This window comes from Phaseolus vulgaris, chromosome 2 (genome assembly GCF_000499845.2).
Source record: "Phaseolus vulgaris cultivar G19833 chromosome 2, P. vulgaris v2.0, whole genome shotgun sequence".
NCBI lineage: Eukaryota > Viridiplantae > Streptophyta > Magnoliopsida > Fabales > Fabaceae > Phaseolus > Phaseolus vulgaris.
In genome coordinates this window covers 16,130,604-16,144,394 of record NC_023758.2, presented here as the reverse complement: position 1 = coordinate 16,144,394, position 13,791 = coordinate 16,130,604, and the positions used below count along the sequence as shown (strand labels likewise).

General features: G+C 34.7%; 1 protein-coding gene across 1 annotated transcript; it reads left to right on the top strand.

Annotated features, from left to right (window-relative positions):
* Positions 1-2,103: 2,103 nt before the first annotated feature.
* Positions 2,104-8,095, top strand: LOC137810806 (rhamnogalacturonan I rhamnosyltransferase 1-like). The gene is made up of 9 exons (XM_068612257.1): positions 2,104-2,639; positions 2,744-3,058; positions 3,950-4,017; positions 4,097-4,185; positions 4,269-4,431; positions 5,908-6,197; positions 6,581-6,785; positions 7,054-7,211; positions 7,599-8,095. Exons 2-9 carry the CDS (start codon positions 2,788-2,790, stop codon positions 7,873-7,875), a joined length of 1,521 nt encoding a protein of 506 aa, XP_068468358.1. The 5' UTR covers positions 2,104-2,639; positions 2,744-2,787; the 3' UTR covers positions 7,876-8,095.
* The last annotated feature ends 5,696 nt before the right edge of the window (positions 8,096-13,791 follow it).

Genomic DNA, 13,791 nt, shown 5'->3' with positions numbered 1-13,791 from the left:
CTGACTCATCTTCCTCTTCGGGTGCCGAGGGTCGAGGACGCCTCGCCCCTCCTCCAAGCCGACACCTCCTCGGTCCTCTTCCATGTGAGCCTCACGAGACTCTTTCCTAACCAACTGAACCTCCAGCGTGTCCCCCTCCTTCGGGGGTCCCATGTCTACTTTGGTCAACGGTTAGCGGTCAACCGAGAATGAGACCCGGACGGTACAGTTGGTTTGAGCTCCGCTTTGACCTGTCTCCACGTGATGCTCCAAGATGTTGATCTTTGGGATAAAGGGGGCTCTACCTGTTGATCACTCTCCGACGATCAAGTCACTGAGAGAATTCAAACTATAATCTGTATATATTGTTCAGAAAAGCCTACCTTTACTCGGGGTCTCAAACCCCTTTTATAGACATTCCTTCAACAACTTTCATCAATGAGAATATAATCTCAATAAACAAAACATAATTTCAATGGAAAGAATATAATTTCAACAGAGAGAATATAATTTGAGCCTTGAATGCCTTTAGATGAGTCTCGGGATCTTCTACACCAGTGAAAAGGGAAATCTTGGGTGCTATGTAATGGGGTGGCACAGGCTCCTCCATGATTTGTTGAGAGAAAGGCTTGAGGTCATCCCTTGATGACAAATCTGGGGAACGTTCTCGGGCGAGACGTCGACCCTGTCGGTGCGAGCTCCTTCGCAGTTCCTCATTGGTCTTGCGCAACTCCTTATTGGCCTATGCATGTTCCTCCATTGTTAGTTAGGAGGCCTCAATCTCTGCCATAAGGCGCTCTTGGTTAGCTCGGGCCTCTGCTCGTAGCCGCTCTTGCTCTGCCTTGGCTTCTTCTAGAACTTGCCCATGCTCTCGTCTATATTTTTCGTTTGCCTCTTGGAGAGCCCTCATGGTCTCCATGATTTGTTGCAAGGTGGGGACCTCGCTTCCTTCAGATCCCAACGGTCTTTGCCTCGTGTTTCTCATATCGATAAATGCTCAGTCGCAAATGTGGATGATATCAAGTTTTATCGGGCCACATGGTGGACGCCAAATGTTCTTGTCAGCTGACTTTAGTTGGTATGAGCTCCGCTTTGACCTGTCTCAACGTGATGCTCCAAGATGCTGATCTTTGGGACAAAGGGGGCTCTACCTGTTGATCATACTCTGGCGATCAAGTCACTGAGAGAATTCAAACTATAATCTGTATATATTGTTCAGAAAAGCCTACATTTACTTGGGGTCTCAAACCCATTTTATAGACATTCCTTCAACAACTTTCATCAATGAGATATAATCTCAATAAACAAAACATAATTTCAATGGAAAGAATATAATTTCAATAGAGAGAATATAATTTCAATCATAAAACATTTTATTCACAAACACTTTTATTTTCGGATGCTATGCCACGTCATTTCCAATAGCTTTTATTTGTATGTATTAGATATATACATAATACTAATTCAACTATTCCTTTTGTTACTTTTAATAATATTTTTTTGCATAAACTACCAAACATCGGGACCGATCTCATAATGTGTCATCGGGTCCATACTTGTCCCAAACCGAACTGGGTACAACCTTATCTAATTGAGCTTACCCACTTAAGTGTTTGGACCGAGGATCCGAATACATCGTTCGATTAGCTCTACATTAAATTATAATATTGAAAAACTGAAAATATAATCGTAATCTATTTAATATTAATATATTATACATAAGATTGAAATTGCAAAATGGGTAGAGTTAATCCCATTATTAACGTATTTCCATCACTCCTAACTTCTTAATATAATTTCTTATAGGATACTTTTTAAAAATTAAAATATTGACATTTTACAGGCTCACCACAGTCATTTATTATACCTAGCTCATAAAAATAATTCTTGAAAAATATAACTTGAAATAGTTATTATAAATTCATTAAATTTGATCATAAATGATAGTATTTAATATTAATACATTTATTATTTACTTGGGAAAAACAAAAACTTTAAATATGTATGATATATATTAAAAGTTGTATTTTATTTAAATAATTGATTTTGTGTCCTCCAGAATTTTGAAGGTAGGCTAAGAAGTTGTTAGAATTATAATAGAATAATTTGAAACTCTTTAATTTTGATTAGTTAATCCTTATCCATTCATCTCAATTCATCTCGGCTGTATCATTTTCTTGAGAAAAGGTAACTGATTTTGGGTTATACTCTTTTCGTTTTTTTAAAAACTTACTGTAAAGCAAGAAAATCAGAATCGGAGAGAGAGAAAGCGAACATTTTTTTCTGTGGAAAAGAGAGAGAAACTTCCATTGAGATTGGCGAAATTGTGGTGTGGGAAAGAAAAAGGCAAGAAAAAACACAATTTTCCGGTAAAAGGGAATAATAAAGTTCATTGCAAGACCGTTTGTTTGTCGTTGAGATTTGATCCTTTGCCTTCACTCCCTTGTTCTTGGATCTTTCTCTCGTCCTGCTATCCCAATCTTTCTCTGTAACACTTTTTTCCCCTCTTTCTCTTGATAATTTTTTGCTCATTGATTCTTGAAGAGCAAAGAGATCGTGTTTTGAGTCTCACCCACGAGAATCTGCTTCAAATTTAATTCTGGGTCGGTTTCAATTTCTCTAAAGGAGTCGTCCTCTTTGTTGCATCGTTTGTGCCCGAGGTAGGGCTTCACGGGGTTGCATTAATGAGTTTATTTATCCGTTGTCTATTTATTTGTGTTAAGCTGATTTGGTTTGTGTGGGAAATGTTGGAAACTGTATGAAGGTTTTAAGGTTCGATGAAGCGGCAATGAGGTATGTGTCTGAGAAATGGAGGTTAGATCAGAGGGTATACAAGTGAGGTGTGATAAATTTCCGGCTCCTGTGATTCCTAGGACACGTTTGAGGATTTGGTTCATTCGTGTCTGCTCAAGCATTGTGCTGTGGACGTGTCTGGTTCAGTTAGTGACAGTGAGTGAACTATGGCATTCACATTTGATTTCTGGGATTACTAATGGTATATATCACATAACCCAAGTTCAGCTTCCAATACAAGGGGATAATGGGGTTGCTCAATCGCCTCCTGCTTTTCTTCCCCGAAGTTAGTTTCTTTACTGAATACTTGTCTTACAGCTAAGTTCTTGTTTGGTTAAATGAATAACTTGAAGCCTTAATCTTACAGTGGATATGTATATAATATGCTTGAGCAACGAAACCCATTTGCTAATTTTGTTTTTAGACGATTGTGGTCGTTATGGTTGTCTTTAACTAAAAGTAGGTGCAATTGTGTTAGATTTTTGGATTGTGAAATCTCTGGAGCATCAATGCTTTGTGGACTTATGGTTGTTAACTAGCATTCATTATTTGGTATTTATAAAGTTGTGATAGGGGATGTTTGATGAGAGCATTAGAATTTCTAACTAAGATTAGATCAATTCTAACTAAGGATTTCCTGCAAGAAGAGCTGCTTAAAATTAATACTTATTTGTGGTCCCATACAGTTTTGGTTTAGGGTGGCAGGAGGGACCTAAACGGAAAAAAAATATGACAATAACATAGGGTCTTAAGATATGCACACGTTCATGCCTGGTAGTTTTACATGTACTTGTCTAAGTTGAAACAAAAGAGGTAATTGTCTCTAAATATTAAAAAATGATCTCCATTCATAGATATATGATATGTTCTTCTACAGGACTTCTTCTATAACTATTTTATATGTATAGATAATGATTTATTCAAAGTTGCTTGCTTGTTTTGGATTTATTGACAATTTCCTGAGTGCTGGACAAAAGTTGTGTCCTGTTGGTGTGCCTCGTCTTTTGATTTCCATTGATGTTGTGTATTTTAGTTGTTAAAAGGATTGTGTGTGGGTGTATATTACGACTAGTATAAAGCAATACTATGGGTTTCATAGATAAGATACTTTAACTGTTTTACCTGTATTTTCTAACTCATTTTGGTATATGTTTAAAACTTTTGACCAACCTGGCAGGAAATTATACAAGTAATGGTTTTCTAAGAGTTTCCTGCAATGGGGGCTTGAATCAAATGCGTGCTGCGGTTTGTACTTTCCATTCTGCCATTTCTATGTACTATTGTATGACAAGCATAAATACTCATTCAGTGGTACATGTTTCAGATTTGTGATATGGTGACAGTTGCTCGGTTTTTGAATCTCACATTGGTTGTTCCGGAGCTTGATAAGACATCATTTTGGGCAGACCCTAGGTATACCTTGTTCTGAAAAAAAGATGAGTATCCTCTAATTTGGCCTCCTTGTCATTTTAAGGTTTTTAGTTTTCTTTTTGCAGCAATTTTGAAGACATTTTTGATGTGAAGCATTTCATTGATTCTCTAAGAGATGAAGTTCGGATAGTGAAAAAAGTGCCCAAAAAGTTCGGTGGCAAACGTGGATACTCTACCTTGGAGATGCCTCCTGTTAGCTGGTCTAATGAAAAATATTACTTGGAACAGGTGTGTGCATTTTATTTGTTTCATGTCATTTGAGCAAAATTCCAAAAACTATATACTATGCATATTGCAATTTAGGTTTTGATATTGTGATTATGATTCTTCACCTTTATTTTTACGTAATTGAAATATATAATTTTAGCACAGCATGGATTCTTTTATTTGTCAGAATTATGCCTCCTGTTAGCTGGTCTAATGAAAAATATTACTTGGAACAGGTGTGCGCATTTTATTTGTTTCATGTCATTTGAGCAAAATTCCAAAAACTATATACTATGCATATTGCCATTTAAGTTTTGATATTGTGATTATGATTCTTCACCTTTATTTTTACGTAATTGAAATATATAAGTTTAGCACAGCATGGATTCTTTTATTTGTCAGCATTATGATACAAGTGTGTAGTTATCTCCTAAATCAATTTTTCATTTGGCCTTGGAACCTTTCTTAACTGTTCTGATTGTATGGCATGTTGCTGGTGTCTTATTTAGTAGACATAGATACGATGAAATGTATGTGAATAATTTTGTCCCTTTGCAAATTGATTGGGAATTGGGCATTATTATTGTCCATAGTCTATTATTATGGATTTCTTGTTCTAAATCATGCTTTACTTACTAATTGTGCTTTTGCCATATTTTATTGCTTTTATGTGATGCAATAAGACTAAAGTGCATTGTGAACTTGTATTATATAAATAGGACTGCATTTTAATTTTCCATTTTGTCTTGTCATTGGTACTGTCTGTACCCATCCATCGTGGAGGGTGAATTGGGATCATAGTTAAAAAATTGTTTTAACATTCCATGATGCATTTCTAAAGTTACTGTTTCTATTTAAACCTTCCATGTGAGGAGTCATTTCTGAAGTGATTATAGATGGCCCACTTTGAATGCTCCCCCCTGTAATTAACCATTAATTTGTGCTGATTTGATTTTGTTGTCTGCAATACTTGTATTTTAACCTTTTCTAATGGACATCTCCTTCTCTGAGCTGTCAATTGTTTCCTTATCTGGGTTAGCAGTTATTGGCTGAGAATTTTAAATTCAGTAAATTATCAAATTCATTAGTATTCGTCTTCCTAAACATCTCATATCTGTTCTCATTAAAAAGGAAAGAACAAGAGAGGCAAGTGTGCAATGTAGGAGAAGAAATGTGTTATGTGGTTGAAAATGGAGACTATTGATTGTGTTATATCAAGAAATACATTATCATTGAAGTCAGACATTTTAACTTCTGAATGAAATTGAAATAATATGAAGAAAGCCACAAGTACTACTTTAAGTTGCTTTTCTTGTGTTTTACTCTTTATAAACTAGACTGAGTTGCTTCTGATGTAGTGCCAAAGTAGGCGTCAAAATTCAGAACTATGGCTTCGATAAGTGTATAGAAGAAAATAATTAGTTTTTAATATTGTGTTACCTTTTATGACCAGTACATATATTGAATTTAATTCAATGCTGTTAATTCCAATTGCAGATTTTACCACTTTTTGGAAAACATAAAGTGTTACATTTCAACAAAACCGATACACGTCTAGCAAACAATGGTCTTCCACTTGATTTACAAAAACTCAGGTGTCGTGTCAATTTCCAGGCACTTAAGTTCACTCCTCAAATTGAGAATTTGGGGCACAATTTGATTCAGATGCTTCATGAGAAGGGACCTTTTGTGGCATTGCATCTCAGATATGAGATGGACATGTTGGCTTTCTCTGGGTGTACCCATGGTTGCACTGATAAAGAAGCTGAAGAGCTCAAGCAGCTGAGGTCTTTTATGTTTCTTGTTTGGCTCTATATATTGGATTTTTAACCATTCTTGTTTTTGTCATTAATTCAAAGAGATGCTAGGGAAGATACAAATGAAGATCATTTTTATTTTCCCTGTGATAGCTAAATTACCATTGATTTGAAATAGTTAATTATGCCTTCTATTTATTTTGAGATGAAAAATTAGAACATTATAGTTTCGGACTGATATTAGATACTAGTTAGTTGTGCTGTTGGAGGAACCTTCCAGTTGGAGAGTAGAGATTCTATACTATATTTCTTGGATTATATATGTTGATTTGGAGTACTTTGAGAAAATAAAGATTTTTATGATCAGAAATTCTGCTATGAGCCACAGTATTGAATTTCCTTTTCTATTTCAGGTATGCTTTCCCATGGTGGAAAGAAAAGGAGATCATTTCTGACGAGAGGAGATCACAGGGTTTATGTCCTTTGACACCAGAGGAGGCAGCCTTAGTTCTGCGAGCGTTAGGTTTTGGTAGGGAGACACAAATCTATATTGCGGCTGGTGAAATTTATGGTAGTGAACGTAGGCTTGCACAATTGAAAGCTGTATTTCCCCAAATTGTGAGTTTTCACTTGCATTATAGTTTTTCCTACTACTTTTCTGTTTTTTTTTTTGGATATTAAAATGGTTCAGAATAATAGTTCTAATGGGTTTGTTGTGGATTATGCAAAAATTTCCTTGTGCATTTTGCCTATGGTTGAAAATTGGTCTAGCTCTCAGAGTGGTTGGCCCTGATGTAAATGTTCATTTTCTCTTTTTGATCCCCCTTCTTGCTCTTTAAAATTATTCTGCATGGAAGCATCTGACTTTTCTTCTTTGCAATTCTAGGTGAAAAAGGAAACATTGCTAACCTGGGATGACTTGCGGCAGTTCCAGAATCATTCATCTCAGATGGCAGCCTTGGATTTTATGGTTTCAGCAGCCAGCAACACATTTGTTCCTACCTATGATGGGAACATGGCAAAACTAGTGGAAGGTCATCGCAGGTATGTATTTACCCTTGCAGGTTGCCGTTTGGTTTTGGAGAATGTAAACACACTCATTTAGCACAATGACACGTCCTCTACTAAAATGAGTGAACTTCACATTACCGATTTAGTGGGATCCTTCTGAGTTAATCTATAAGTTGTCAGCAAGAGAAGTGCTAGTAACCTAGTATAATGCAATCTTTCTACAAAACCATGAGTGCAACTCATTAAATAAAAAGTGAGACACTTAATTTTGGGTTTTCTTCTAAATTTCAGTCAATAGTAAAGAGTGTATTTAAAAGAGGGATGAAGAGTGAGTTGCTAACATTTTTCTCTTTAGCAATTATGTTTTATTGCACATGAATATCCGTGGAAAGTCTCTCTTACTAGTTAGTTTGTGTGCAGGTATTCTGGTTTTAAAAGGACCATCTTATTGGATCGAAAAAAGGTGGTAGAATTAGTTGATATGCATCAAAATGGGACCCTTTCATGGATTGAGTTTGCAGATGCCGTGAGAGGGGTTCACGAGAGGAGAATTGCTCAGCCAACTAGGCGTAGAGTTATCTTAGATAAGCCAAAGGAGGAGGACTATTTCTATGCCAATCCTCATGAGTGTCTGTGTGAGGAAACAAGTTGTGATGACTTGCTAGGTTCTCATAACTCTAGTCAGGTATCATCATGAGTTAGGAGAAGGAATCCAAAATATGAATTCATTCCACTAACTTGCTCAGGTGCTGTGTTAAGAATCAAGATTACAGCCCTACGAGAATTTTGTAGGAAACAAGTAAAGGAAAGCAAAGGAGTAAAAATAACAAGAAAAGAGAAGAAACATTAGCTTATGTTGTGGCTGGCAAAAGATGCCCTTCATTTTTTCCTTCATTAGTTAATTTCTTCTTCTTCTTCTTTCTGTCTTTTAATAGTTTCATTCAATGAATATTTGACAATTCAAATTAAGTATACCATAAAATAGGATAAAAGAGAAGGAGAACGCATCACTATACCCTAATATTAAAGGATATGGTTTTAATGAATTGTAGTATTGATGGTTCTGAAATACATTAGAATTTTATTTCCTAAAAGATATTTCTGTTGGCTAAGACGTGATACAAGAACTGTGAATTTGAAAATTTGATTTGAAGGATTCCTAAATGAGGCGTATCACGAGTTCTCGCTTAAAAGAACCTTTATAACATATGAATTATATTCTTTCTTGTATAACATAAATGAGGATTCCTTTCTTGTGTTGTTTCTTTTCAAAATGCTGCAAAACAAGACATTAAATACAGTTGGAAAGATGGTTGAAATATATGTCAATAATACTAAACAGCTTAGTACAAAGTCAGATAGTTTCGTACTTATGCAAGTGTTAAACTTGTAGTTCTAAACTATAACCCAAATCAAGCAATAGTCTTTGCTAGCAAAAGGAGAGACTTTTATCATTCAGGTTCAATTTCATTTATTAATTTCAAAATGGATAAAATTTTTAAAAAATTATTAAAATGGATAAGTCTTATCAAGGTAGTATGACTTTAGTTGAAATTTGATTACATTGAAGTCGTGTTGACATGTCATGACTTCAATATATCTAAACTAAAGTCATGTCAAAATGACATGATTATAATTTAATTAGATTTTAATGAAGTTGTGTCATCTTGATACGACTTACTCATTTTGGTAATGTTTTAAAATTTTACTTATTTCAATAATTACCTTGTGAAATTGTACTTGAATTGTGAAATTCTGCCAAAAGGACATGCTTTTGAAAAAATTTAAGTTAATTTTTTCTTCTTAAAAAGATATAAAACATTTTATCAAAAAATAAAACAGAAAGAGATTTTTTTTTATATTAATTCATTTCAACATTAAGACTTATCTCACCTAACAAAAAAAATCATAAAATGAATGGTATAATAAAGATTATCTTCTTTTGTGTTGATTCCTTTTCAACATAAGGAATATGTTGTTTTCGAGATATTGAATAATATTGATAGTTTTTGTTTTGTTGTTAAATTAAAATTATATTTAATGTATATTGTTTAACACAATGCTAGATCGTCTAACATAATGTTAAACTCTATAACACAAAAAAAAAATGATAGTATAGATAAAGTTAGATGATTTCAAGTCGTTTCCCAATGAATCCAATAGTAAATCCAATCAGGAGATAAAGTTAGATGATCTCAAGTCGTCTCTCAACGGATTCAATAGTAAATTCAGTTAACACAATGATGTGATTCCAATAGCAAAGAAGAGAATGATTCTTGACATTCTTAGGAATCAACTTGAGTTGGAAAATAGTTAGGCACTTTCTCTTAGAATTGGATCAATGTTCTAAGTCAAGAACTCACCAAAACTAGTACCAAATCCAAACTCATATGGAAGTTCCAATTATAGTCAAATTGAACCGATTAAAATGAAAGAAGAAGCAATTGCACCGAATAGAATTAGCTAAAAACTGAAATGAACCGAACATAAAGGCTGGAAATGAATAAGAACAACAATGAACAACAAGGAAACAAAGGAACCGAACCAAATCACCTAAGAATTGAAAACTGCCGAACAGAAATTCAAGAACAACAAGCTAAACATGAACAATTGAAAGAGAAGGAAGGAAGGAGAGGAGAAAGCTCATGAAGATGGATGTATGGTTGGATGATCACGCCACTAGAAGGATGGAGACTCCTAGATGAGTGTGCAAGCCGCCACTTGAGGTAACCATGGAACCATCAAGATAAGACTAGTGAAGAAGGCACAAAGCTCTCCAATGCTCTCTCAAAAATTGAGTATAGTTTCTTTTCTCTAAATTCAAATATGAATTGTACAAGCTAAGCACCTTTATTTATAGCCTAGAGGTTCTGAAAAATAGGTGGGAAAATTCAAATAAACTCATTTGAAATTCCCACCAAAAACAAGTCACATGGGAGGTGTGACCTTTTTCTACTATGACACCTCCTAAAAACTACACCTACACCACTCTCCTAAGTCACATGGACAATGTGACTTTATTTTACATTTTCACACTCCTTTATTTAATAACCACACCTCCTAAAACTATACAAGAGTATTTCAATGCTTGGCCTGGCCCCTCATGGGATGGACTTGGGCTCTTTGGGCTTTGGCCTTCTTGGGCTTGGGCTTGGGCTTTGGGCTTGGGCCTCATCTTTATTTTATGTCTTCTTTTAATTTTGAGAAGACTAGAAGGAAGAACTTCAAATGTGAGGGTGGATGTCCTCTTCCTCCATTAATAAAAGCCTCCTTTATTTGATTCTCATCACACAATCTTGAAAACTTATTTGCAATCAAAAGAGAAATAATAATGAAAATAAAAGGGGAACTTATATGCACTCAAAAGGGTTAGAAATAACAATGAAAATAAAAGGGAGTTGGGACCATTGTGCAAAAAATAAAGTACATTAAAATTGTAAAAGGAAGCATGTTGACTCTCAAGTTTATTCGACAATGAATTTATCATTGATTTTCTTAATATTTTCACTCTTTCAATTCTCACAGAGTGTCAAACTTATTCAAACAAGTGTCAATGAAATTCAACAAAATTTAACAGCAAAACAAGCGTCCACTGTTGTATTCAATATCACTAGTTCCAACATCTACTCGTGAGATGTTTATCTTTTACCTTTTGAATTAATTTAACAAGAGATTGATCAAGATTAAGAAAATTAACCAAGAAATCCAATTAAAGAAAATAACGTAATTCTCAACAAGCGTTCAAAATATTCTTTTGACAAAAACCATATTTAAAAAATACCATCCGTAAAACACAAGTGACTACAAAGAATTTAAGAATAATACCTTATTGTATAGAAACCCTCTCAAGAGAATCAACCCCAAGGAGTTTCACCTTCCATGCAGAGGTAAAACAAAAAGATTACAATGAAGAAAAAAAGAAACTAAAATACCCTAATTCTCTATTTTTCGAACCTTGTTGTTAAACATTGAATCTTGATTATTTCTCGTTGGATTCTCATGGATGATTTGGGAAACTGGGTCATATATTGTCCTAATGACTCCATGTGTCCTTGAATGACATTTTGAAGAGACGTGGGATTTGTTACAATGGGTTTAGAAGTTGCAAACCTAGTTGTAAACATGTTGTAGAAGGTCTCGAAAAATTCGATCGAGAGGGGAGGTAGCGAGTAATACCAATCGAGAGTTTTACCTTTCAAGGTTGTTGGGAATAATTGGCAATGCATGTGAAGATCTTCGAAAAAGAGATTGGTTTGAGTGAAATAAGCCTTGACGTGAGTTTCCAGGTTTGAGGACTCGTCATATTTTTCAAAGTTCAGTCATTACCATGTCTCTGGTAGCAAGACCTACATTACCTTAGGGGTAAAAGGATGAAAGTGGGCTAATGCATGCATGTTCCTACTCCCCAGCGCAGTTAGTAGTACTTTGAAGGAAAATTATTGTGGGCATGACCGAGCTTCCATAGTATGTGATCAGACTTAGGTTCCCGACTATAAGGGATCAATTGTCCCTATTAGTCCTTGATATCAGTTATGATACAAAACTAGTGGGATATGTGCAACTGATACCCCATATGTACTCGACAAAGCTATTTTTGTGTCCTTGGTTGGTTTAGAAGAAAGTGCAGGGCGAAATTCAACTTCAAATTTTGTACTATGTTGCATTGGCTACTCTGAATGATGAGTTTCCTAATCATGCTAGAGCGAGGCGATCTGCTGGTGAAGAGTCATAATCTCGTTATGATGTTGTTTCTTGAGAGATTGAATATCGTCTTGATACTTGTTCATCAGTTGTTTTATATCCTTTTGTATGCCAATGGTGGCATGTTGGAAGATTGTTTCAATATTGGTTTTAAGGGATTCTAGGGCAGATGGATCCATCTTGATATGCAATATTGATGCCAAAGTTTAACTTCTAGTGCGTACAATAAGGTGGTCTGCAAAGAGTTTTGTTAGGATCTCGTGGTGGCCATCAAATGTTCTTACCGAGGGTGAGTTAGAGTCATTCGAGTTGTGTGAGTGAATTGACTTCTTTTATGAAGGACTGTCGAGCTTTGTTGAAGAAAGCTAAGTTGTGGTTCACCTGCAAAAGACTCTTCGACGCTCAAGTTAGTAAGAGTTTGAGAATATGAGAATAAATTATGAGTGAAAATGTTAAGTGTGTCAAGAATACTTCCTGAAATGGTATTTGTAGGCCTTTAGGATTGTATAATATCTTAGTAACAACTTTGGCTACCAAATATTAGGTCGACTTCCATACGAACCTAGATCAATTAATGATCATTATTATGGGTGGATATTAACTCCTCCGTAATTTACATATAAGGTAGTACACAACCATTTTTGTTTTGACTTTTGGGAATAAAGTCTTTACCCACAAATATTGAAAAAAAAACATATAGATTAAAAAAAATATTAATAACGGTCATTGTACAATACGGTTCGGAGGGGCCTTGCTCAAGACCGTTGATCGAATACCCCTCAGATGACGTGACCAATATAGATTCCATAGACCCCACAAAGACCTCTTAACACAAAATGATTAACATATTTTACCTAAAATCCAAAGGTTAACCCGATAACCTACCTTAATCTCGGCCTAGTGTCAGAGACCTATCATGACACTATAAATAGGCACACCAACCAAGACAAAGATACACATTAAAAAATATGTATTAACTCACATACCTCATACTGAACGCTAACTTAGGCATCAAAGTACTTTATGCAAGTACACCACTCACATTGACCGAAGATCGCACAACATCATCAACCAGGACCAATAGCAACTCAAAGAACTCAAGGGAGGATGAAGACCTTTCCGACCTTTTGTAAGAACATTGATAACAATACTTAACTCTACTTGTACCTTTGAATTGTATATGTAGAGATGTTTAATTTAATACCTACATTAAATAATGGATTATTTATGTTAGAATTAATGACCTTAACAAGAGGGGAGTGAATTGTTTAAGGAAAGTTTTTTTGCAAATACTGGCTAAGAATGAAGATTAATGATGATTTACATATCAAAGAATTAGATCAACCAAGAAAACAAATTTATTAAAACTGTTATCAGAAAAACAACCGGTTGAAAATACGATTTAACCGATTGTTTATGGTAGCATGTAGATGATGTATCTTCTACAAACTAACATTAACTAAAATTTGTTTATTTGTATATTAGTAATAAAAAAAAATTTAATAATATGTAACAATCTTTGGAAAAGAAATCACTTGTATCAAAGTATATGGATACAAGCCTTTTAGAAGGAAGCTAATATTAATTTTGTCTTGTCTAATTTTTAGTTGTTTCTCTTTGTACATATGTCTAGCCTTTATTTTGTCTTTTCTTATACTAGCCTTTATTGGCTCTTTATTTTACATTATGTCTGTTTAGCTAGACTTAGAATGAGTGTATTACTTGTATATATTCAAACTCTTTGTTTTGATTTAAGTTAGGAAAATTAAATATATAGAATAAATATTCCTTCTCATATCTTTTTCCTTCCTTTTTCTCTTTTGTTCATCTCTATTCTATTTTATAATATGGTATAAGAGCTCTGAAGTTGATGGAGGTGTGCCTTCATCCGTAGCTTTTCTTTGGTGAAATT

Bases quoted from the DNA above. Each gene is read 5' to 3' on its own strand.
- LOC137810806 (XM_068612257.1), top strand. From the start codon at position 2,788: ATGGAGGTTAGATCAGAGGGTATACAAGTGAGGTGTGATAAATTTCCG. The intron at 4,186-4,268 runs GTATACCTTGTT...TTCTTTTTGCAG, and splicing joins TCATTTTGGGCAGACCCTAG to CAATTTTGAAGACATTTTTG. The intron at 6,198-6,580 runs GTCTTTTATGTT...TTTCTATTTCAG, and splicing joins GAAGAGCTCAAGCAGCTGAG to GTATGCTTTCCCATGGTGGA.